General features: G+C 36.2%; 1 protein-coding gene and 1 pseudogene across 1 annotated transcript; both read left to right on the top strand.

The window, feature by feature from the left end:
• Positions 1 to 1,223: 1,223 nt before the first annotated feature.
• LOC138875415 (uncharacterized) lies at positions 1,224 to 6,524 on the top strand. The gene is made up of 7 exons (XM_070154241.1): positions 1,224 to 1,313; positions 2,830 to 2,907; positions 3,007 to 3,698; positions 3,897 to 4,359; positions 4,573 to 4,721; positions 5,492 to 5,944; positions 6,059 to 6,524. The coding sequence occupies exons 1-7, from the start codon at positions 1,224 to 1,226 to the stop codon at positions 6,522 to 6,524; spliced, it is 2,391 nt and encodes a 796-aa protein (XP_070010342.1).
• An 18,025-nt stretch (positions 6,525 to 24,549) lies between these two features.
• On the top strand, positions 24,550 to 26,214 carry LOC104240485 (pectin acetylesterase 8-like; annotated as a pseudogene).
• The last annotated feature ends 1,242 nt before the right edge of the window (positions 26,215 to 27,456 follow it).

Genomic DNA, 27,456 nt, shown 5'->3' on the forward strand with positions numbered 1-27,456 from the left:
TACATAGGATGGCCCTTTTTTAAGGAATTTCAATGGGACGTGTACTTAAATGATAATTGAAAGAGTAAAAGATGTATGGCTCATTGGCTGTCTTTCTCATCCTTATTTGGACATGTAAGTTTTCTTCTTTTGAGTGACATGTGGTTGTTCCACTTTTCTTTTTCTTCAGAAAAGCAGAAGTTTATTTTAAAGAACAAAAGAATAACCTTTTGGCCTATAATGGCAGTTTCCTTTAGCCAATCTAAAAAACAGCAATTACTAACAAGTTTTATTTTCTAAGAATTGTTTCTCGAAAGAACTTCATTAAGAGTATATCCAAATTAAAACATGCGTCTATACGAGATTGGCCCTTTAATTACGTTGCACGCTGCTCTTGGTTTCTAATTTCTAATGATTTCTTTTACGGCATAATCTTAATAAATAATCAGAATAGACGAGTACTTGACATATCTACATAAACTTAGAGAAAGGTTCGTCTTATGTCGGGGTGTGGTTTTATTTGTTAGCCTTGATTAATGTGGGGTTAATGTATGTATCATGAGATATATTAGAAGATTATTTCTCTTCAAGTTGTATCTCCTTAGCCTGTCAAAGGACTTTCTCAAGTCCGCTATGTGGTCCGCAGCCCTCTTGGATTTGATAATAACGCCGTCTACATACATCTCTATCTCTTTGTGTATCATATCATGGAAGATAGTTGTCATGGCTCTCATGTAGGTAGCCCCAGCATTCTTTAGATCAAATGGCATCATCTTGTAGCAGTATACCCCCCATGGTGTAATAAAAGCAGGTTTCTCCGCGTCTTCTTCGTCCATCCAGATCTGGTGATAACCTGTGAAGCAATCTACGAAAGACTGGAGTTCATGCTTGGCGCAATTGTCGATCGGGATATGTATGTTTGGCAGTGGAAAGTCGTCCTTGGGACTTGCTCTATTTAAATCCCGATAGTCAACACATACTCTAACTTTCCCATCTTTCTTCGGAACTAGCACAATGGTGGATAACCAAGTTGGGTACTCAACAACCCTGAGAACTTTGGCTTTGATCTGCTTAATAAATTCCTCCTTGATTTTCAGGCTCATATCTGGTTTGAATTTTTTGAGTTTCTGTTTCACTGGTGGACACAATGGATTAGTAGGCAACTTGTGAGCTACTATGGACATGCTCAAACCGGTCATGTCATCATATGACCATGCGAAAATGTCCTCATATTCCTTTAGAAAATGGTTGTATTCTTCTTTCTCTATCGGCGACAAGTAAATGTTGATGAGAGTCTCCTTGACGGTCTCGGCGTTCCCAAATTTACGGCTTCGGTTTCGTCCAGGTTGGACTTAGGCTTATTTTCAAAGTTTTCAACTTCCCTGACAACTTCCTCATGTATCTCGTCTTCTTCATCTGAATTACTATCCTTATGTTGCGTTGCCTCATTACGTATCACAGTCACCGGTTCATCAGGAAAAGTAACAATAACAATGTAGAAAGAAAATATGAAAGACAATAATAAATAATAAAGAGCAATGCATTTGATTAAGACTTAAAACATCCAAATGAGTACGGCTCGATGAATCATGCATTTATTTTGAACAAATGAATCTTAAAGACAAAATTACTGAAAATCTTAAATGCCTAGAATGGCTATAGGAATAAAATCTGTCAAGCTACCCAGGGACTCGGTGGGCCCCGGATGGTGTGATGGTCCAGTTCCTGAGCACTGCTCCCTTCTCCACTATCTGAATAGTAAGGCCTTCTTCCTCCTTCTCCTCTTGCACCGCAGTCCATGTCTTCATCCTCCAAAAACAGATTCTTCAGCCCAACTAATGCTTCAAATAGTGCAAGAATTCTTTTATGCTAGAAAATTTGGGAGAGCAAGACAACACAAAAGAACACTCAAAACTCACAAAGAAGAAAGTGGAGAAAGGTGATTTCTATTCAACTTGACTTACTCCAAATGGCTAGGAATACATGGCTATTTATAAGAGAAATCCTTTCATGTATCTATCCTACACTACATGTAAACATAATAACTAAGTCCACACCTCACAACTTTCAAGGTACATGGATAACACTACTAGACATTGTATCTTCCAAAGTACATCAATGTGTTCATACTCTAATACATGTACTACATTAATATTCTAGTTCAGGAACTAATGTAAACAAATGAAAAACAAGTTTATTATTTTCACATTTCAATATCCTCCCTTAAATTTATTTCATCACTCCAAGAGCCATCCTTAACTTTTGAAAGTGCTCAATTTTCAATTGTTTGGTCAAAATATCCGCAATTTGGTCTTGTGACTTCACGTGCTCAAGCTCCACAACTTTATTTTTATGTAATTCAACCTTGTAGCTTAAAATTTGATCAATGTAAACCTCTTCTTCCAAAACACCATTCAAGAAAGCCAATTTCACATCCATTTGATGAATTTTCTATTGATTTTGAGCTGCCAAATAAATAATAAAACAAATTATTTCTAAATGAACAACTAGTGCAAATACCTCATCATAATCAATATCGGTCTTTTGCTTGTATCCCTTGGCAACAAATCTTGATTTGTACTTTTCCACCTTACCGTTGGAATTTTTCTTCAACTTGTACACTCATTTGACACCAATGGTGCTTTTGCATTTTGAAAGTATGGCTAATTCCCAAGTATCATTCTTCTGGATTACCTTGATTTCTTCATCCATGGCATCTCTCCATTTAGCATTTTAGAAAGATTCTTCATAAGTTAAAGGCTCTCTATCCACCAACAAAAAAGAGAGTCAAATCATATAAATCTTTTTGTACCATTTCCATATTTTCATACAACTCATGAAAACTTTTAGTTTTCTGAGGCACTTCACTTGAAGAACTTGAACTTGGATAATCTTTTTCTTGAACTTGTGCTGGTGGTGTTGAAGGTGGTATGATAGTCTGCTCCTCAAATTCTTCATCATCATCTTCATCAAAGAACGGACTAAAAGAGTAATCTTGGTCTTTAGTTTGTTGTGATGACCCGATAGATCATCTTGGGAAGACCTTGGATTCATGCAGTAGGAGCTATACCTTCCACTCTCCACCAGATGGTGAAATTTGAATATGAATATCAGGAGATTATAGTCCATGGAAAGGACGAGCAGTCAATTTACTGGGACCTGTTAGTCCCATGTCTCGAAGCTAGGGAAGGAAGTGAACATATAGTCTATCAAGATTTTGAGGTTGTAGTCGCAGACCAATGTGAAGAAGGAAGCCCTTGTCCTCAACCCTTTCTCTCAAATGCATCAATTATGGTTGCCAAGGAAATGATCAGGCATGGTTATAAACTCGGGAAGGGGCTCGGGACATCATTGCAAGGAATTACAGAACCTATCACTCTGGCTGCTAGCGAGAAGTTCTTTGGTGTGGGTTTCCAAGCCACGCCAACTGATGAAACATGGGCAAATGAACAAAAGAACAACGGTTGGGTCTTGCCTCAGCTGATCCCGCATCTGTTCGAAACCTTTGTCAGACCCAAGTACAATGAAGAAAAAGAAGATGAGGCCTTCACGACCGAAGAAATTGAAGAAATCTGTAGGGCTGTGAGACAGATATTGTATGAAACCCACATGGTTCAGCCGGGAGAAGGCTCGAGCACCGCTGAGGTGCTATACATGGGGCCCGATGCCAAGTTGCAAAATTGGAAGGCTACTCAGTTCCCAGTCAGGCGGGAATCCTGGTAGTCCAGTCTTGCCACTTTTTCTGCATCACAAATTATTTCAGGGTATAACTCGAATGTTTTTTTTTAGTTTCCTATCTTTAAATTCCAATGTAAACCCTGTTATCTTCAAATTCAATGAAATGAAATCAATATTTCATCGTTCATCTCTCTTTATTCTTTCTGATTTTTGTTACTTTTTCTTATTTCTTTTTTCAGTTCTAATAATGCGGCTTTAAATAACATGACATGCTTGCGGACTTCATGCCTAGATCTAAACATGCTGTCTCATTATGAAATAATGAACCAAGAACTGGAATATGATGAAGAAGAGGCTTTCAGGGAAATAAATCGAGAATTGGAACAATTTGAGAATAAACCTAAGCTAAATCTAAATGAAATCGAGCCGGTAAATTTGGGTAATTTAGAAGAGGTCCAAGAGACCATGATAAGCATTCACACAGATGAAAGAACTAGGGATGTCTTGATCCAACTTTTGTTTGAATTCAAAGATGTGTTTGCTTGGTCCTACGATGACATGCCAGGATTAAGTGTCGATTTGGTGGTCCACAAGTTGCCGACTTACCCCAATTATCCCCATGTCCAGCAAAAGCAAAAAAAGTTCAAAACTGATATTAGTGACAAGATCAAAGAAGAAGTCACCAAACAGTTGAAGGCAGGGGTGATCCGAGTGGTCCGATACACCACCTAGTTAGCCAATGCGATTCCCGTGCCAAAGAAAGATGGGAAAACTCGGGTGTGCGTTGACTATTAAGATTTGAACAAAGCAAGTCCCAAAGACAACTTCCCATTACCAAACATCCACATCCTCGTTGACAACTGTGCCAAACATGAGATACAGTCTTTCATGGATTGTTATGTTGGGTATCATCAGGTCTTAATGGATGAGGAAGATGCAAAAAAGACAGCATTTACAACACCGTGGGGCACCTATTGCTATAGGGTCATGCCTTTTGGTCTGAAGAATGTCGGGGCAACTTACATGAGAACCATGACTGCCATTTCCCCCGACATGATGCACCAGTAAATCGAGGTGTATGTGGATGATGTGATCATCAAATCCAGAACACGGGATGACCATGTTCGAGACCTGAGAAAGTTTTTTGAGCGGCTGCGTAAGTACTTTTGAAGCTGAATCCGGCTAAATGTGCATTTGGGGTTCCGTCTAGCAAACTCTTGGGATTTATATTCAACCGGAGGGGCATCGAGTTAGATCTAACGAAAATAAAGTCTATTCGAGATTTGCCTCATCCGAAAACCAAGAAAGAGATTATGAGCCTGCTGGGAAGGTTGAATTACATCAGCCGATTCATTGCTCAATTGACTTCCACATGTGAGCCCATCTTCAAGCTGTTGAAGAAAGATGCAGCAATTAAATGGACAGACGAGTGTCAAGAGGCCTTTGACAAAATCAAAGAATATCTGTCGAATCCGTCGGTCTTAGTCCCAGCCTAACCTGGAAGACCTTTGTTTTTGTATTTGACGGTCTTGGAGAATTCTTTCGACTGTATCCTTAGGCAACATGATGTCACCGAGAAGAAAGAGCAGGCAATCTACTATTTGAGTAAAAAGTTCACAAGTTATGAAGCTAAATATACCTTGTTAGAAAGGACTTGTTGCGCCTTAACTTGGGTCGCTCAAAAGATTAGGCATTACTTGTTGGCCTACACCACTTACCTCATCACCAGGTTGGATCCTTTAAAGTACATATTCCAGAAGCCGATGCCCACAGGGAGGTTAGCAAAATGGCAGATCTTGCTTACTGAATTTGACATAGTCTATGTCACCCGCAGGACAATGAAAGCCCAGGCTCTAGCAGATCACCTAGCTGAAAACCCTGTTGATGACGAATATCAGCCCTTGAATACTTACTTCCATGACGAGGATGTGAATTCAGTTGAGGTAATATCAGAAGACACCAATGCTTGGAAAATGTTCTTCGATGGAGCTGTGAACGCAAAAGGTATCGGGATTGGGGCAATTTTGATCTCACCTGCTAGTCAACACTATCCAGCCACAGCCCGGCTTCGGTTTTTCTACACAAACAACACTACCGAGTATGAATCCTGCATTATGGGTTTGAATATAGCAATCGACCAAGATGTTGAAGAACTATTGATTATGGGAGGTTCGGACTTGATTATCCAACAAGCTCAGGGTGAATGGGAAACTCGGGATGTCAAGATTATTCCATACAGGCAACATGTGGAGGATCTTAGTAAACAGTTCAAGTCAGTCGAGTTCAGGTATATTTCTCATTTTCACAATGAGTTGGCCGATGCACTCGCTACTTCGGCGTCGATGTTGCCATATCCAGGCAATCTCCACATTGACCCATTGGAAATCTAAATCTGAGAAAGGCATGGTTACTGCAATACAGTTGAGGTAGAACCGGATGTTCGGCCATGGTATCATGATATCAAGAGATTTTTGAAAACTAAAGAATATCCTGATCAAGCCAGTGGAGACCAAAAGAGAACTATTAGACAACTTGCAAGCGGTTTCTTCTTGAGCGACGAGGTCTTGTATAAAAAGACTCCAGATCTTAACTTGTTAAGATGTGTTGACGCCGAAGAGGCCGGAAGAATCATGTATGAAGTGCACGCAGGAGTGTGTGGACCCCACATGAATAGGTATATTTTGGCAAAGAAGATCCTTCGAGCAGGCTATTATTGGATGACTATGGAAAAGGATTGCTTTAGTTTTGTCCGAAAAGGTCATCAGTATCAGGTGCACGGTGATCTGATCCATGCACCACCTATAGAACTGCATCCTATGTCAGCACCTTGGCCATTTGTTGCCTGGGGTATGATGTCATTGGGTTGATCGAGCCAAAAGCTTCAAATGGACATAGGTTCATATTGGTCGCCATCGACTACTTCACAAAGTGGGTTGAAGCAATTACTCTCAAATCTGTCACTAAGAAAGCGGTGGTAGACTTCGTGCACTCCAATATCATATGCCGTTTTGGTATTCCTGCAACTATCATTACGGATAATGTTACAAACTTGAATAGTCATTTGAGGGAGATATGCGAATAATTCAAGATAACGCATCGGAACTCTACCCCTTATCGGCCTAAAGCTAATGGTACTGTTGAGGCAGCAAACAAGAACATCAAAAAGATTTTGAGAAAGATGATCCAAAGTTACAGGAAATGGCATGAAAATTTGTCGTTTGCATTATTGGGATACCGCAGTACTGTGCGCACATCAGTCGGAGCAACCCCATATATTTTGGTTTACGGTACTGAGGATGTAATACACGCCAAAGTTGAAATCCCTTCTCTTCGGATCATTGTTGAAGCTGAAATTGAGGACAGTGAGTGGGTTAAAACCCGTATAGAACAGTTAACCCTAATTGATGAAAAGCGAATGGCCGCAGTTTGCCACGGGCAATTGTATCAACAAAGAATGTCCCGTGCCTACAACAAGAAAGTGCGGACTAGAAACTTTGAAGTGGGGCAACTCGTTTTAAGACGTATTCTCCCCCATCATCAGGAAGCGAAAGGAAAGTTTTCTCCTAACTGGAAAGGCCCATACATTATCAGAAAATTGTTGCCAAAAGGGGCGTTATACCTGGGAGACATCGAAGGAAATGACCACGACATAGCTGTAAATGTAGATGCAGCCAAAAGGTATTATGTCTCGTCTTTTTGCAGCAACAACATTATCCGATTGGGATGACGAATGCTTTCAATCTCACTACCACAAACACACCAATCCTTTGCTAACTCTTTGAGCCGGTTACTTTTCTTTCATTACCCTCTTTGGAACTTGAAAACGTTTGTAAAAGAAACAAGAAAAAAAAACAAAACAAAACAAAATGTTTTCCTGAAATACGTTCGACTTGATTCCGAAAGGATGCGTAGGCAACCTCTCTGGGGTTCAGTCACACCAAAACAAAAATTTAATTTCCACCAAAAATGAAACTAGGGCAGATATTATAATGGTTCGGCGATAATCCCACCTGAACGGTTCCAAAGTTGTAATTTGATCTAGATTATTTTTACCTAAACCTTGTTCAAAGTCCTTCCGATCAATCGGTGAAAGGTGTTCAAAATCGGAGAACACAGCTGTTTGAACCCAATGCAATAAAGATAAAAGAAATAAAATGATAGAGTCTTATTGGTGAAAGCCCCGGGCACCGCAAGGCGATGGTGAGCAGAGAAATTGAAATGAGAGAGTCTTGTTAGTGAATACTCGTAAAGAGTATTATAAGGTGACGGTGAGAAGAGAAATGAGAGAGGTCGATTGGCGAAAACCTGCAAAGGGCATCGTTGATCGAACAGAGAGAATCCTTTGAAACCATTGGCACTGAAAGAGTACTGGCAAGGTTTTCCAATTTTAAAACACGATTCATCATGGATTTATGAGAAGATGGATAGTTGCACAGATCGGGTATCCAGTCTAAGAAGTATGTCATGTCTATTGAAGTCTGCATGCACTCCAGATAAGTCCTTCTTCCTCTCCGAAAGGTACACTTCTCTTTAAATTCATTTTCCCTGTCCTTTGCTTTTCTTTGATTCCCTTTTGATCTAACTCTATCCCGAAACTAATACAAAGAAAATCTGGCAAGATTGGTTTTACAGGTTTCTGCCTAACAAAAGCCAAATCCAAAGAAAAACACTCAGCCTCAGCGGGTGCATCAAGTCGATCCCGACTAGCCATGATGGCCAATGCTCGGAAGTTGAAATTATTGAAAATGAAAGAAACCCAAAGTCAAGTGCCCATAAAGGCAGAATAAGATGAAAAGGCCAAAGTCCCACACGAGTGAACCCTCATATGAAATTCTGGAAGTCGAGGTCTTCAGTTTTTGAAGAGAAATCGATCTCCAGAAAGCCAGCAAGCAGTAAAGGTTCTCATCAAAAGAGTTGGGTCGAGATCAAGTGATCACAACAATCAAGGCCACAAAACCAACCACCATTTCAAAGTAACAATTTTTCGCTGTTTGAAAACATGAAACAGGTGCAATCCAAAGCAACCTTGCAAGAAGCAGGTGCAATAAAAAAACATGTGCAAGTGCTAGGAATAGCTTTGCAGCAACAATCCATAAAAAGGAAAGTCCCCCTTTCAAAATTCTTTCCTGCATTCATTCATTCTATCAAAATACAAAATAATAATAATAAGAAGAAGAAGAAGAAGAAGAAAAATTCAAAAAAAGGTAGCTTAGGACCCCCAATCTCTATTTTTACGCTTTTCCAACATAGGGTCTCCACTCCCTAGTTGAGATTATTTTAGGCATAGGGTCTCTAGTCCCTAGTCGCCTTTTTCCAACATAGGGTCTCCACTCCCTAGTTGAGATTATTTTAGACATAGGGTCTCCACTCTCTAGTCGTCGTTTTCCAACATATGGTCTCCACTCCCTAGTTGAGATTATTTTAGACATAGGGTCTCTACTCCCTAGTCGCCTTTTGCCAACATAGGGTCTCCACTCCCTAGTTGAGTTTATTTTTAGACATAGGGTCTCTACTCCCTAGTCGCCTTTTGCCAATATAGGGTCTCCACTCCCTAGTTGAGATTATTTTAGACATAGGGTCTCCACTCCCTGGTCGTCTTTTGCCAACATAGGGTCTCCACCCCCTAGTTGAGTTTATTTTTAGACATAGGGTCTCCACTCCCTAGTCGCTTTTGCAACATAGGGTCTCCACTCCCTAGTTGAGATTATTTTATACATAGGGTCTCCACTCCCTAGTTGACTTTTAGATTGATATAGGGCTCCACTTCCCAATCCCTTTTTCTTAAGGATACACAATCCTAATTTTATTTGCTTTCAATAAAGAAATAGTTTAGATCTTTGTTGCAATAACTCACGAAAGTTTTCCAGTGAAAACTGGGGTAGAAAATTTTTGTTCGTTTGTTTGTTTTGGTGCCTGAATAGGTTTTTACCATAAGGCACGAGGTTTGAGATGACCAAAAGAAGAAGTCTCAATCCAAATAAAGAAAAGGAGAAAAAGAGCAAAAAGAGGTGAACTCAAAGTGTAGAAGCGGAGAAAAGATGCAAACTGCTCTAGATATGACTGAAGTCGCAAGCTTCGCATGTCCCGTCTTGATCCAAAAAGCTGAAGAAAAATGAACCAGCAGTTCCAGCTAACGAGCATCAAGATTCAGATCAGAGTCTGCAGCAAGAACCAGCCAAGACTCAAGATCAAGCTTCAGAAGATTTATAGATAGGAATCTTGTAACTCGTAGTTGATAGGCTTAGCTAGTTTATCTTTTTATTTTCCATTTTTGGTGTAATAAGGAGTTCAGTAGCAGTAGCAGTAGAAGCAGTAGTGAAATCACAGCTTCCTGGTAGTCCTAGATACCAAAACTTCCAGAATTACAATGACCTGATTCCTTTATAGCCAAGGATATGTAGGCAACCTCTGAAGCAAGGTTCGGTCAAACTTTTTTCAAAAAGTGCTTCTCATGGAGTTTCAAACGGGCAAAAATCCCTCATAGTTTATCATTTTATCTTTGCCCGAAAACCCTTCGTGTTTCCGAGCAAAGAGGGGTAGCTGTGAGCATGTGATTTTTCCCCCATACAAAACACTCCTATAAAATCAAGAAAATAGATTTTTGCAAATTATTTGCCATTTTAGAAATTTTGTAGAATTTTCTGAATTATTTGCAATTTTTCTGTGCATGTTTAATTTATTTAAATAATGAGAAAATACCAAAAATATCATGCATTGAATTTGGGATTTATTTTTATATTTTTTAGAATTAATCAGTAATTATTTGTTTTATAAAATTTGAAAATCACAAACAATAGCTCATTTTACATTTTTTATCCTTTAATTCTTAGTTTTATTGATTTTTCTCTTTTAATCTAGAATTAAGTGGTGTTTGTAATTTTTATAATTAGTTGAATAGTTTAATTTCACGTTTTAGATAATGTAGGACTTTTATTATTAGGATTTTTTAATTAAAAAAAAGGAAAAGGGAAGAGAAAAGAAAAGGAATTAAAAAGGGATTTTCGGAATTGGGCTAATGCACCAAAGACCCTAAAATTTGACCCAAACCGGTCCAAATCCACCCCAAAACCCCAAGCCCAACACTTACTAACCCGGTCCAGCCCCGTTCAATGTCCAAATCCACCCCAAAACCCCAAGCCCAACACTTACTAACCCGGTCCAGCCCCGTTCAATCCTAAACGATCTCGTTTTATTTCGATTTGATCTCAGTCATTGGATCTCATTAATCCAACGACCCGGAACTGAAAGGTCCTACGCATTATAACTGTCCGAATCCAATCAACCCACCCCCAAAACCAAAAGTCCACTTCACTTTCTCTGTATCTCATCCTCACCTCAAGAAACCCTAGCCGCCCATAACCCACGCCGCCTCCACCGTGAACCACCACCGGAAATCGCCTCACGGCGGTTCCGGTGGTCCAATCGCCCCAAAATTGATACCACGAACTCCGCTTTACCACCCCATCCCAAATCTTCATTCCCTTTCCTTCGAATCAGGCCCAAGCTGTCCGAATCTTGGATCGAAAATTTGACTGAAAACCCTAAATGGTCCAAAGCCTCCCAAAATTACACCATATGACCCTTACCCCTCTCTGAGCACCAAACCACCACTAGCCCCTTTTGAATCTGCCTTGAGCTTCTCGAATTTCAAATCTCGTGACTCTGGAAGAACCCTAATTTTCTTTCTTCTCTTTTTTGGGGCTGTATTTGGTCGAATGGACTTAAACCCTCCACTAATTGATTGTTCTTGTTAAGAACAATCGATTAATGTTGGTCAAAGTCCATATTGCACTTCAAGAGGTTTGGACGAGCTCGTGTTTTGATCCAGTTTTCTTAAATTAAAACATGGTAAATCCCTTCTTTTTTTCTTTTGAGTGTTTAATTTTGATTTTTCCTTTCTTCATGTGTGATTGTTCTTATTTGTAGCAGCATGTTTAGGTTTCTTCTGTTGTTTTCCCTCTTGTGACTGTTATTTATTTTCTGACATCCGTTTTAATTAAAAGCATGTTCATCTGAATTTAGTTTTAGATTAATTATTTAATTAGTAATTGTTTAAGTTTCTATGCACGAATTGCATTGATTTTGTTTTGATTAAATGTTCCCCTTAAGGCTAGATTTTTGTGTTTAAATGATTAACCTGATTAGTCTAGATTCTAGGTTTTTTTGATGTTTTCTGGCAAGATTGCTATGGTTGGCTCAGAAGAGCAGTCTCTTAATATTAGTTAGGCTGATTCATTTTTTTTTAAATTACAGTAGTTCTTTTTGATTTCCACTGTTCTATTAACATTTGATGCATCTTTTGCTTTGTTTCAAGTTATTTGCCCTGATGTGAAAATCAGTAAAACTTTAGGGGCTCATTTGGACTACAAAAGTTTAGGTTAAACATGATATAAGTAGTAACTAAAGGGTAAAAAGGGGTTTTCACTTGGTCTAAAAATTAGATATTTCTTGAAAAAGTGTACAGCTTTCCTAGCTGTTTAAAAAATGTGCTGAAAATAGGATAGTTGTACCAGGGGCTATTAAAAGGACTGTACTATTATTCCTTAAGATAAGGAATATGCTAAAAAGATGCCCTCCCCTTAGGCAGCCTATATATAGTCTCTATCTTTCTGAAAAAATAGAGATTGGGATGCACATTTTCATCAGCAATTTTTCTAAAAAAGGTTTATTTCTCCTCTGAAAAGTTCATACTCAAAACAGCTTTGAAAACTCCAAAAAATCTCTCATTCCTTCCAAGCTTGAAATATGGTTTGAAATAGAAACACTCTTAGTCCTCTTAGCTGAATCTTTGGGTTTCAAGTTGGTTCTGAGTTTCTTTTCTAATTTGAAATCTCTGGTTTTGAAAGTTGAGCTTGGGTCAGATTTGGTTGTTTGCTTGGCTGTCTGCTGCTGCTCTATTATCATTTAAGGCTTCAGCCAGTTTGAGCTTTTAGTTGCTGAATTTTTGTTGATGTGTTATTCAAGTTTCAGCTAGTTTCTGCACTATTAGTTGTTGTTTATTGTTGTTGTGCAAGGTACTGGATCTTATTCTCCTCCTGTAATGTGTGTTGTTTAAGAAGTGTGAAATCAGTTGCATAAATGATGTTTGAGCAAAGGAGCTTTCTTTTTTCATGATAGAAGTTAGCCTATAATGATATGGATAATTGAACCTTGAACATGTGAGTTTAGATTCTGAGCATGAGTAGATTGATCTATGTTTGAATATTTAATGAGCTTCAATCTTGCAAAGTTAGTCATTAGGGTTGGATGTGCGATTTTTTTTAAGTCAGTTCTTTACCTTTGTTTAAGCATACAATTTCCTCTTTACCCAAATCCTTTTGTTTTATCCTTTGTTTGTTTTGTTATAAGCTGATACCTGCAGATTTGGCCATTTATTGGCCAAATCAGCAGGTTTTGAAAGCTGGAAATTGAAGTTTAACACAAGAGAGAACCAAGTTCTAATGGACAAACCATGTCCAAAAGAGGAGGAATTCTTCAGGACATTATTCGTGTAGAATCTGTAATAGATTAATTATTAGCATCAGTATTTATGTATTAATAGGTTGCCATGTATTAATTCGAAGAATTTTCTTTTAAGGACTGTAATAATTTAAGGCTTGAGTTCCATTCTTTTCTTTACTGATTTGTTTTTGGACAAAAGCATGAAGAGTATATCTGGGTATTATCACATTTTTAAAACCGCCCAATGGGCTAAATTGAAAGCCTCAATCCGCAAAGGGTGAAGAGGATTTGAGCATGAGGCCCAGTTGAATTTGGCCTGCCAAATGAGCCTGGACCTGGGCCATTGGGCCTGGGTCGTGAACCCAAGTTTAGATGTTTACTTTTTATCTATAAATCATGACTCAAATATGTGCTTCTCTTGTGTTCATGTATTCAATTATCAAAAATGGAATAGCAATTTGATTTCCAGATCTCTGATTTTATTTTGATAGAGAGCTGTTGTTTAATTTTCGTTAGTTTTAAAGGTAGATAGGCCCAAAAGAAAAGTTAGAGAATATAGCCATTTGGGCCTGCCTAAAAGTTGAACCCAATGTGGATTGTTTGACTCGAAACCAGCAATAGCGTCCCCAAATTCCCTTCTGATTTCTGGGTCATTCGTGAGCCCAATTTTAGCTCTCAAAGCTAGCTCATGAGCAGGCTGTTACTGGCCCACTTCTCCTTGTCTCAAAACAATTAAAGACCCTTCATAACTAGTGAGCCTTGGTTAAGTTTTAATTAGTCCCAAATAGGGATATCATAGATGACCTTAATTGAATAAGTTTCTTCTAAAAAAAACCATTTGAGGTGTGCCATGTTTTACAACCCATAACATATGGCCCTCTTAAACCTAATCAAATTTGTAAAATTGAGGTGTGCCATGTTAAATAAAACCCCCTAAGTCCATGACCCTCATTTAATTAATAATAACTTTTTTAAAATCAGGGCGTGCCATCAATTGAATTTCTCATGGCCCTCGCAAACTTTGTTACTAATTTGAACTACCGTAGTTTGTTTTAGGCCCGATTTAGATTAGTATTGCGATTATATATACGTTCGCGTAATATAATTGCAAATTTAACTCTAAAAAGACTCGAGGGATGCGTTCGCGTACCTTCAACCAAACTCTCATAATAAATCAACAAAAGCGTTATTAATCGTGGACACGTTCGCGTGGTATGATTTTTACGTGCCAAAAGAAAAGAGTATACGTACGCGTAACTCAATTCTTTAATTACGAATAATTCAAGTGATTTAAAAGCGGTAAAAAGATAACTGCACATAGGTCTTAAAAATGAGTAGTTAAACAATTAAGCCAAGTATAAATTGCTAAGCGATCGTGCTAGAATCACGGAACCCGAGAATACCTAACACCTTCTCCCGGGTTAACAAAATTCCTTATCTAGAATTTCTAGTTCGCAGACTTCAAAAGGAAAGTCGAAATTTCCTCGATTTGGGATTTAAAATAAACCAGTGACTTGGGACACCAATTAAAATATTCCAAGTGGCGACTCTAAGAATTAAATAAATAATCTCAACTCATAATGTCACTTAAATTGGAAAAACTCCCTTATATACTCTCGGGGTGTGAAAAAAGGGAGGTGTGACACATGGATGACACTACTAGACATTGTATCTTCCAAAGTACATCAATGTGTTTATGATCTAATACTTGTACTAAATTAATATTCTAGTTCTTGAACTAATGTAAACAAATGGAAAACAAGTTTATTATATTCACATTTCAAGATTTTAAACTATCACTGTGTAGAAGTTAAACTCAACAATTACATTTAACTTTATGCAATAATCATTGACTGCTTATCTCGAAAGAATGGTTAAAAAAACTGGATATTAGCACATTAAACTACACTAGTAGCTGTATAAAAAGCATCGGAAAATAGCTAGACGGACCCATGTGAATTGTTCAAAAAGAGAAGAAAAGAGAGTTATTTTTCACTGCCAAGAGAAGAAGAAGGTTATGTGAAATTTGAATTTCTACTGCCAAATGGAGTAGCAAGAGCAAAATATGTGAATGTTCAAAGAGAGAAGACAAGAAGTTAAGAGAGTTATTTATTTTTCACTGCCAAGAAAAGAAGAAGGCAATGGGAAATTATAATTACTACTGCGAAATAGCACCAAGAAAAGAAGAAGGCTACGGGATATTTAATTTCTACTGCCAATTAGCAAGAGTAACCCATGTGATTGTTTGAAGAAGATAAAAGAAGTGAAGAGAGTAAAATTTCACTGCCAAGAAAAGAAGATGGTTATGGAAAAGATTAATTTCTACTGCCAAATAGCAAGAGTAACCCATGCGAATTGTTTGAAAAAGATAATACAAGAAAAAGATTTAGTTTTGTCTGCCAAGAAAAGAAGATGGTTATGGAAGATATTAATTTCTACTGCCAAATATGACAAGAGAAAACCATGTGATTTGTTTGAGACGAAAAGTAAAGAAGTGATGGAGATTGGCACATGCATGGAGCTAATCTCCCAACAGAGAAATTTTATTTTCTCCACATTTTAGAACCCTCGCCTGGAAGCAAGCAAAATGGTTACTGGCATTATTAATAGAGTCGAACACTATCAGACCAACTGATTCACCTCTACTTGCTTCTACAGTCTACTATAATTGCTTTCTCTCACCAGCCTTTATAAGAAGACCAAATGTATTATATTAACAGAACAATTTTTTGTAGGATTGCATATAGGTGTTCGTAACACGCAGCGGAAGACAATAACAATCCTAGGCAGATCTTTTTGTATTTAAAATTTATTTACATGTCAAAGATTGGATCAAAGACAAACCTGGTGAAGAGAGTCGTTTCAAAATTTCTTCGATAGAGCGAAGAGTCTATGCGTATCCACACCGAGACCAATCCTTGCTATCAACTCTTTGATCAATGAAACCCGTGAACAAAATTGAACGAAAAATATTGTGTTGAAATTTTTCACAAAAATCTCAACTCAAAGTTAGAAGAACAAAAAACACTTTTCTTGCAATTGTATTTTCTCTCTTGGCTTTGTATTGCACTCTCACTTTCACAAATTGGGTTTTCTTCTCAAGAAAAAAAATTATGCAAATTTTTGTTCCATCACCCTTTATATAGCATCACCTATAAACATTTTTCCTATTTGATTGAGGTAATAATTTATTTAGGGTAAAAATTTATTCCAAAATAAATCACAGTCGAATTGTATGGAAATTCGGAAATCACGTTTTAACTAAACGTGACTGCCGAACCAATCCAACTTAATGTTGGAGTTGGTTGGATTCAATTCATACGTCCTTTTATGGACTTTTCCTATCCAATTCCAAATTGGTAAATTAATTAATATTTTATATAAATCAATATTAATTCATATTATATATATCTCAAATATATTTCAACCAAGAAAAATAATTTATTTTCTATTCTAAATAGAAACTTCAATTTGTTCACAATATTAATTATATCCTCTGTGCTAAGCAAAGAATATAATAATATTTCATTTGGACTAATAACTAAATTTATTTAACTAATTAAATTCTTTAATTTAATTAACAAATAATAAAGTAACTAATCCTTTAGCAAAGATCAGAACACTCGTTAGTGTGTGACCCCATAGGTTCAATACTAAACCGGTAGTAAATTGATCACATCAATATACTATTCAAGGGTGGCGTCTAGCAATACTCCTTAACGACCGGATAATATGAAGTATACAATTTACTCTCAAGAACCAGTAGAAGAATAATGTAGTAATTCCTTCTGTCCTTATAGCTCTGGATCACCCTAGGATATGGTTCAACTGTCAAATCCTAATAGGCGACCAACTATGTGTTCATGTCAAATATAATCGACCATCGAATGACCTAAGAAACTCATTTCTTCTTTCATTCAATTGCCCTGGCCAAGGTCTTAGTTTGGTCAATTATAATTCATGACAACATGGAGATTAAACTCATTACCAAGAGTTGACAGATTTCATCTTGATCAATCACGAATTCTACAAGTATTTAATCGTACCCAATATCCTTTCAACTATCGCCCTGGGGCCATATGTGTCTGGTATCAAAGCACAATAAATAACTTGTCAATTACTATGACGATCTCAGGTTAAAGGAAACTCTTACATCACATTCTTCAAGAGAATATCCTATTGACAGTTTATGGTAATTCTAACCATTAGGAATTATCCAATGAGTCGGTTCAATAATCATATCTCTATATGCATCATCTATCTATGTCATTTAGTTAATGAAATCAACTAATCTTTATCCAATAAAGACGATCACATAAATATTGATCTAACCGGATTACTAATGTCCAAATTAATAATCCTACGATCAAGAACAAATTTAGATTAAATTGTAAGAGACTTTGCTCTCATTATCATGATCTCTATCACGATGACAAATCTCAAAATTTAATCAAGGATCTTATCAAATTAATCAAATAATTAATAATAACTATGGTATATAAAAGAATATCAAATGCCATATATTTTTATATCAAATAACATTCACAAAAATATGTCCAAATCATCAAATATGAGATTGGATCTAGGGCATATCTACTATATCCCTAACAATCTCCCACTTGCGCTAGAGCCAATCGCTCTTATACTTCATTCCCAATTTTCACTTGTGCTTGTCAAACTCCTTTGTACCGTGAGCTTTAGTGAGTGGGTATGGAGCATTCCTTTCCATCAACCTTTTGAATCTAGATGTCTCCACGTTCAATGATTTCTCTTATCAAGTGATCCCTTGGCAGAACGTATTTGGATTTTTGGTGTGATTTTGGTTCTTTTACTTGAGCAATGGCTCCAGTGTTGTCACACAACAATGAAATTGTACTTTCTATTGAAGGAACCACACCAAGTTCAGTTAAGAACTTTTTCATCCATACATTTTTCTTAGCAGCTTCACTAGCTGCTATATATTCTGCTTCAGTCACTGAATCAGCTACTGTAGCTTGTTTGGAACTTTTCCAACTCACTGCACCACCATTTAAGGTGAATACATAACTAGAAATAGATTTGCTATCATCTCTATCTGAAGAGAAACTTGCATCAGTATAACCTTCAAGTTTCAACTCAGAATCCCCATAGATGAGGAATTGGTCTTTACTCCTTCTTAAGTACTTAAGAATGGTCTTCACCACCTTCCAATGTTCCTCACCAGGATTTGCCTGATATCGGCTAGTCACTCCAAGTGCATAAGCTACATCAGGACGTGTACATGTCATGGTATACATGATAGCTCCCACTGCACTAGTGTATGGGATCCTACTCATGCGTTCTCTCTCTTTAGGTGTTTTAGGACAATCCTCCCTACTGAGAGATATTCCAGTGCCTATCGGTAGATAACCTCTTTTGGAATTATCCATGTTATACCTCTTTAAGATGGTATCAATGTACAAAGACTGGGAAAGTCCAAGCAGCTTCCTAGATCTATCTCTATAGATCTTTATTCCTAATATATAAGCTTCTTCTCCCAAGTCTTTTATGGAAAACTGTTCAGATAGCCAAATCTTGGTACTTTGCAATGCTGGTATGTCATTCCCTATGAGCAATATATCATCAACATACAACACTAAGAATATAATTGTGCTCCCACTAACTTTTTTGTATACACACGGTTCTTCTTCGCATCTAACAAAATTGAACTTTTCAATTGTCTTGTTAAATCGAATATTCCAACTTTGAGAAGCTTGATTTAGTCCATAAATGGATCTTTGTAGCTTACAAATTTTATTATGATCAGACGAAGATGTGAAACCTTCAGGTTGTGTCATGTACACATCCTCTTCTAGCTCACTATAAAGGAAAGTTGTTTTCACATCCATTTGCCATATTTCATAATTATAGTATGCTGCTATAGCAAGCAAAATCCGAATTGATTTGAGCATTGCCACGGGAGAGAAAGTCTCGTCATAGTCGACTCCTTCTTTCTGGCGATATCCCTTGGCAACAAGACGGGCTTTGTAGGTCTCCACCTTTCCGTCTGCTCCAATCTTTTTCTTAAAAACCCATTTACAACCTATAAGTTTTATATCCTTTGAAAGTTCAACTAAAATCCATACTTTATTTTCCTTCATAGATTCCATTTTGGATTCCATGGCCTTTTGCCACTTCTCATAATCAGAACTTTGTATAGTCTCTTCATAGGTCTTAGGGTCATCATTATTATGATCAACCTCATTTGATACATCATCTTGTACTATTAAATTTAATCTAGTTGGTATATGACGTTCTCGTGTAGCCCTTCTAAGAGGTACTTGTATAACCTGTTCACCTTGTGTTGGATTTGGTTATTGTTCAATTTGGTTTGGAACTGGTTCATTAACCTGTTCTTGAACTTCATTTAGTTCTTGAACTTCAACCGTTGAAGATGGAAACTTCCTTGGCAACTTCAAAACATCCAATAAAGGTTCTTCAACTTGGGTCTCATGATCTTTACATTGTGTTGATTCATTAGTTTCTTGAACTTCATCAAGTTCTATTTTTCCATTATAATTTCCTTCTAAAAGAAATTCCCTTTCCAAAAAGGTTGCTCCTCTGGTCACAAACACTTTATGATCAGATGGGTGATAGAAATAATATCCCATTGTTTCCTTGTGGTACCCAATGAATCTACACTTATCAGATCTTGAGTCAAGTTTATCAGACTGTAGTCTCTTAACATAAGCTGGACAACCCCAAACTTTAATATGTTTAAGGTTAGGCTTACATCCTTTCCATATCTCCTATGGTGTTGTAGAGACTGACTTAGTGGGAACTTTATTAAGTAAGTATGTTGCTGCTTCCAAAGCATATCCCCATAAATTTATTGGAAGATCGGTGAACCCCATCATAGATCTCACCATATCTAATAAGGCTCGATTTCTCCTTTCAGACACACCATTATGTTGCGGTGTTCCTCGAGGTGTCCACTGTGAGAGAATCCCATTCTCTTTGAGATATCTGGTAAAATCTTCACTAAGATATTCTCCACCTCTATCAGACCTTAGTACTTTGATACTTTTACCAGTCTGCTTATCAACTTCACTACGGAACCTTTTGAACATTTCAAAAGATTCAGACTTGTGTTTCATAAGATACACAAATCCATATCTTGACATATCATCAGTGAAGGTGATGAAGTAAGAATATCCACCTCTAGCTTGAATTTTCATGGGCCCACAAACATCTGTATGAATTAGTCCCAATAATTCAGAAGCTCTTTCTCCACTTCCAGTAAATGGAGATTTGGTCATTTTTCCTTTGAGACAAGATTCACAAGTTGGATATGATTCAAAATCATATTTGTCAAGGTACCCTTCCTTGTACAACTTGTTAATTCTTTTCTCTCCAATATGACCAAGCCTACAATGCCAAAGGTATGCATGATTTACTTGATCATCTCTTTTCCTCTTAAGACTTGAAACATGCATAATCGAATTAGCATTCACATTAGGTAAGACATAAACGTCATGTTGGAGATAGCCGTTCACATATAAATTATCACTATAATAAATAGAGCAAATACCATTGCCTATATTAATGCGAAAACCACGTTAGTCTAACATAGAAGCTGAAATTATGTTCGAAACAAATTTAGGAACATAATAACAATCATCCAACATAAGTACTTTGCCCGTAGGCATTATTAAAGAAATTGATCCTACAGTTACGGCCGCAACTTTTGCACCATTTCCAACTTGTAGATTAACTTCTCCTTTCTTTAGCCTCCTACTTACCTTGAACCCTTGCAACATATTACAGATGTTATAACCACTGCCAGTATCTAATACCCACAGTGAAGAATTAGTAGTAGCTAAAGAAACATTGAAAACATTTTTTATTAATGTCTCACCTTGTTTCTTGTCCTTTAGTGTTGCAAGATACTCCTTGCAGTTTCTCTTCCAATGTCATTTCTTCTTACAGTGAAAACATTCAGCATCATATACTGGTTGCAAGATCAAATCTTCATAAAGCTCTTTACCAAGCTTGTACCCCAACTTCTCATGTTCTTCTGTAAGAACAATCATATAATTGACAAGGGGTACAACTGGAGAGTTTTCAATGTCCAATTGTGTATCAACCATCTTCTTAAGATATTCAATGATTGCAATTGGATCCATATTCTGATGTTTCCTCTGGAGTTCAGAACTCATAGAAGCGAGAATGATGTGTTTAATAGCAAGGCATTCTTCCAAGTATTTCTGATAAACCTTGGTGCCTTGAACATCATTCTCTGGTGGGATTATCTTTGCAGGCTTATCGATCACATCAATGAGCTTTTCATGCATGAGAACAATTCTCAAATTTCTATACCAGTCATCAAAGTTTGGTCCTACCAACTTGTTGGTCTCAAGTGTTTCGCGCAGTGATATAACAGACATATTGAGAAATCTAAAATATAGAAAAGAAAAGGAAATAATATAAGAACATATTTGCATATATCATAAAGACATGGACTTTTATCTAAATAATATTTCCACTAATTATTTTAAACTATTTACCCTCATTATAGTTTACGAAATCTTTATTTCTATTAGTGGAGTAAATTAATCCTTTAACATTGTATGAGCCCCTTGGAAGTCAAGTTGTTTCTCACATATATTTTAAAGGTAGGTACTCTTACCAATTGTATCCCCATACAATTTTCTTAAATAGCTCTATGTCAAATAGCCCCCTGGTAGTCAGGTCGATCCTATTGGCATAGTTGAGTTCAACCATCATGATAGCAAAGAACTTATTAAATTTTATAACTCCCAGGTGGTCCAGGCGTTTAGTGTAAAATTGAATAATTCTTTCAATCCATACATCTAATCAATAAATAATTTTAACATATTCTCAAACTATAAGTCTCCTGGTAGTCAGGTCGCTCCTTATAAACAAGAAATAAGTAAAATTATTTACCTTGATGGATAACTCTTATAATAAAATATCTTATATTTTATTATTTAAGAACTCAAATTTTAGTAAGATGGAATTGTTACTAAAATAAAGTTTTAACAACATGAAGATCAAATCTTTTATAGCATGTGAATTTAGTTCAAGTTGTCTACATGCTTAGTCCTAAATTGATTTACATCACATGTAATAAATAATTTAAAATTATGTAATGAACAAGCACGTGACATAAAAATAAAATTCAACATTCTTCTAACATGTTTAATCTATATATCACATATATCACAAAAAAATAATTCATGCCAGAATATCATTATTAATTAACATCTCATGAACTAATAGCAATTAAAAATAACAATAGAATCATGTAACCTATTATAGATTCCCATCGTATCTAATACAAAATTTCAAATTCAAGTTATGAACTATCTCAATAGTTATATGAATACATATTTTATCCATAATAAAATAATATCAACATTCAAATGATTTGACTATTGCACAAGACACATGTATTATGGTTTGAACTCTTCAAATATAATATTAAAATATTTCGTAAATAAATTTTAGACACAATAAACCATGGCTCTGATACCACTGAAGGATTGCGTATAGGTGTTCGTAACACGCAGCGGAAGACAATAACAATCCTAGGCAGATCTTTTCGTATTTAAAATTTATTTACATGTCAAAGATTGGATCAAAGACAAACTTGGTGAAGAGAGTCTCGTTTCAAAATTTCTTCGATAGAGCGAAGAGTCTATGCATATCCACACCGAGACCGATCCTTGCTATCAACTCTTTGATCAATGAAACCCGTGAACAAAATTGAACGAAAAATATTGTGTTGAAATCTCAACTCAATGTTAGAAGAACAAGAAACACTTTTCTTGCAATTGTATTTTCTCTCTTGGCTTTGTATTGCACTCTCACTTTCACAAAGTGAGTTTTCTTCTCAAGAAAAAAATTGTGCAAATTTTTGTTCCATCATCCTTTATATAGCATCACCTATAAACCTTTTTCCTATTTGATTGAGGTAATAATTTATTTAGGGTAAAAATTTATTCCAAAATAAATCACAATCGAATTGTATGGAAATTCGGAAATCACGTTTTAACTAAACATGACTGCCGAACCAATCCAACTTAATGTTGGAGTTGGTTGGATTCAATTCATACGTCCTCTTTTCCTATCCAATTCCAAATTGGTAAATTAATTAATATTTTATATATATAACTTTTATATAAATCAATATTAATTCATATTATATATATCTCAAATATATTTCAACCAAGAAAAATAATTTATTTTCTATTCTAAATAGAAACTTCAATTTGTTCACAATATTAATTATATCCTCTGTGCTAACAAAGAATATAATAATATTTCATTTGGACTAATAACTAAATTTATTTAACTAATTAAATTCTTTAATTTAATTAACAAATAATAAAGTAACCAATCCTTTAGCAAAGATCAGAACACTCGTTAGTGTGCGACCCCATAGGTTCAATACTAAACCGGTAGTAAATTGATCACATTAATATACTAATCAAGGGTGGCGTCTAGCAACACTCCTTAACGACCGGATAATATGAAGTATACAATTTACTCTCAAGAACCAGTAGAAGAATAGTGTAGTAATTCCTTCTGTCCTTATAGCTCTGGATCACCCTAGGATATGGTTCAACTGTCAAATCCTAATAGGCGACCAACTATGTGTTCATGTCAAATATAATCGACCATCGAATGACCTAAGAAACTCATTTCTTCTTTCATTCAATTGCCCTGGCCAAGGTCTTAGTTTGATCATTTATAATTCATGATAACATGGAGCTTAAACTCATTACCAAGAGTTGACAGATTCCATCTTGATCAATCACGAATTCTACAAGTATTTAATCGTACCCAATATCCTTTCAACTATCGCCCTGGGGCCATATGTGTCTGGTATCAAAGCACAATAAATAACTTGTCAATTACTATGACGATCTCAGGTCAAAGGAAACTCTTACATCACATTCTTCAAGAGAATATCCTATTGACAGTTTATGGTAATTCTAACCATTAGGAATTATCCAATGAGTCGGTTCAATGATCATATCTCTATATGCATCATCTATCTATGTGATTTAGTTAATGAGATCAACTAATCTTTATCCAATAAAGACGATCACATAAATATTGATCTAACCGGATTACTAATGTCCAAATTAATAATCCTACGATCAAGAACAAATTTAGATTAATTGTAGGAGACTTTGCTATCATTATCATGATCTCTATCACGATGACAAATCTCAAAATTTAATCAAGGACTTTATCAAATTAATCAAATAATTAATAATAACTATGATATATAAAAGAATATCAAATGCCATATATTTTTATATTAAATAACATTCACAAAAAATGTTCAAATAATCAAATATGAGATTGGATCTAGGACATATCTACTATATCCCTAACATTTTTTACGTTATGCATTATTACAAGCACGAACCAACAACTGTTTATTTGAATGTTTGCAGGATGACAACCTTTTTCTTAGCTTTGCTGGTGTTTTCAGCAATGTTGACAGATATTATGGCACAACCACCACAAGAACTGATAGTCAACATCACCATACTTCACAGTGCCACTGCTGAAGGCGCAGGTATAATACATTAAGCAACGGAGACAAGATAATCACATGTATACTAACTAATTTATTTATTTTTGAGTCATAAACAGTGTGCCTAGATGGGAGCCCCCCGGCATATCATCTTGATCAGGATATGGTAGCGGACTTCACAGCTGGATCATCGCCATTGATGTTAGTTTTTTTCTTTTACTTCTTCCTTTTATTCATTTTCTTTTCCTTATTGATAACTCTGGATAAATTCATATCTTCAGGGGGGTGGTCGGTGCCAGAGCATCTCGGATTGCCGTAGTCGTTCAACTAGCGACTTAGGTTCTTCCACAAAGATGCAGCCGCCAGAAGCTAAGTTTTCGGGGATTCTTCATAACGATCCCAGAACTAATCCAGGTGAACTAAGCTCATATTTCAGTTACTTATTTACAATTGTTCTTTTTCTTTGTATGTGTATTTTAAGCAGTTACTAATTGTAAAATTTGAGTTGGTAAACTTTTACAATTGGAATAGAGTGAGGGTTAGATATTGTGATGGATCATGTTGAAGATGTTGACCCTGTAAGTAGTAGTACATATATCTCTTTAATTTGTTGGAAAATTATTTTGAGTGCTATTTATATTGCTTTACATAAAAGTTAAAACTTTACTGATTTGAAAAAGTCTAACTATGTTAGGATACCAAACTTTATTATAGAGGAGCAAGAATCTTCAGAGCCATTATGAATAATTTATCCAGAAAAGGAATGCAAACTGCTGAAAATGTAAGATAGAACTGAATTCACTCTCTAACCCCATATATACAGCATAAGACAAGTCACATACTACTATTTCATCCTTTACAAGATTTTTCCCAGTTGGCTACATCTTGAAAAATCAAAATGTAATACGTGATCAGGCAATCCTAAGCGGAACTTTAACTGGAGGATTGGCTACAACTGTGACAAGTTCAAATCCTTCTTTCCTGTTGATGCGAGAGTAAAGTGCGTTGCGGATGCAGGCTTCTTCATTAACACGTGAGCTCTTCTTGCTATGCATTAAGTGATCACTTAAGAAATTAAATGATGTTCGTCTTATTGATTTATATCTATGCAATTGGAACTCTAGCACTTCATGATTTATGCAGGAAGACAATCTCTGGTACTTCAGATATTCAAGATGAGTATAACAGAGTCGTTAATTTACATGTGAGTCTCATTGTCTTTTTCGTTTTAGTAAGATATACAACACGCTTAATTAATAAGCAGTTTTGATTGCTTTAATATTTCTTTTTTCCTTTTGTTTAAGAGGTCGGCTAAGAATTTGCCTACATCTTGCACCTCTACAATAGATCCAAGCTTGGTAAGAGTTTAAATTTTAATTTGGAAACAAATAAACTCTTATGCTATATTTTTATTGCCCTCTACTAACATTAGTTATCCTTAACGGAAAATGATCAAATATATCTTGTACTATCGAAAAAGGTTTAAAAATATCTTCTGTTATACTATTTGGTTATTTCGACCCATACCGTTATACTATCATTCAAATATACCCCTTTCTTGGACGGAATACCACGTGGATTAAAGAGACCCATCCCCTTTTTTTACCTGATTCAATTCCCCTCTACCCATAACCCGACCCAAGTCAGCTCTTTTTATAAAAAAAAAAACCCTAAATGAGTGGAATCAACTTTCATGAACATCTTCTCTAATTTTCCTCTTCTCTTTTCCATTTCCTTTTCCTTTAATTCTTCTACTTTTTTTTTTCTTACTCCTTACCCATTATAACAGAAACGATTGTATATATAGATTGATTTTGGGTTTACATAAAATCAGAAAATTTTCTATCCATATATCTATCAACCAAGTAATTTGGTTTTGAAATCATGACCTTATTGAAGAAGAAAAGCCACCCATCTTCTCTGACATCTCATTCTTTTGGCATGAAGCTTGGGCTAAAATTTAAACCAAACATAAATAGATTTCCAAGAACAAGAGGACTCGGGTTCGATTACAAGAATTTTGAGGCTCAAGTCTGCATTTTTATCAGACAAGTAGAAGGCAACCACGTCATACCTGCAAAATCACCCGTGGATTGTCTCAACGTTGTTAGCATAAAAATTGAAAATCATCACTGCGTCTATTACTCAAAAAGAGGAAAACAAAACGTGCCAAAAACAGACGCAAGATATAAAGATTAAAGCCTATATTTACATGAACATAGTGACCTATTAAAGTATGTTGTTGGTTTGGCTGCTAACGAAATCATTATAGTAATATGAGGGGTTTAATTGGATAGGGCTGTTTTTAAGCGGATGGGTATGAGTCTAATTGGGGTTATCTTAGTATTGAACCGGGTATTTTAATTTGGAGTGACACTCTTTAATTCTGATGAGACAAGAGGGGTTGCTCTGATGGTAAGCAACTTCCACTTCCAACCAAGATGTTGTGAGTTCGAGTCACCCAAGAGCAAGGTGGAGATTTCTTGGAGGGAAGGATGCCGAGGGTCTATTTGGAAACAGTCTTTCTATCCCAGGATAGGGGTAATGTCTCCGTACACCCTACCCTCCCCAGACGTCTATTTGGAAACAGTCTCTCTATCCCAAGATAGGGGTAATGTCTCCGTACACCCTACCTTCCCGAGACTCCACTAGTGGGATTATACTAGGTTGTTGTTGTTGTTGTTGTACTCTTTAACAGTCTGTCTAATTGAGGGGTATATTTGAATGATATAATATAACGATAGAGGCTAAGATGACCAAATAGTATAACGAAGGATATTTTTAAATATTTTTTCATAGTACATGAATATATTCGACCCTTCTCC

The sequence above is a fragment of the Nicotiana sylvestris genome, chromosome 8 (assembly GCF_000393655.2).
Source record: "Nicotiana sylvestris chromosome 8, ASM39365v2, whole genome shotgun sequence".
NCBI lineage: Eukaryota > Viridiplantae > Streptophyta > Magnoliopsida > Solanales > Solanaceae > Nicotiana > Nicotiana sylvestris.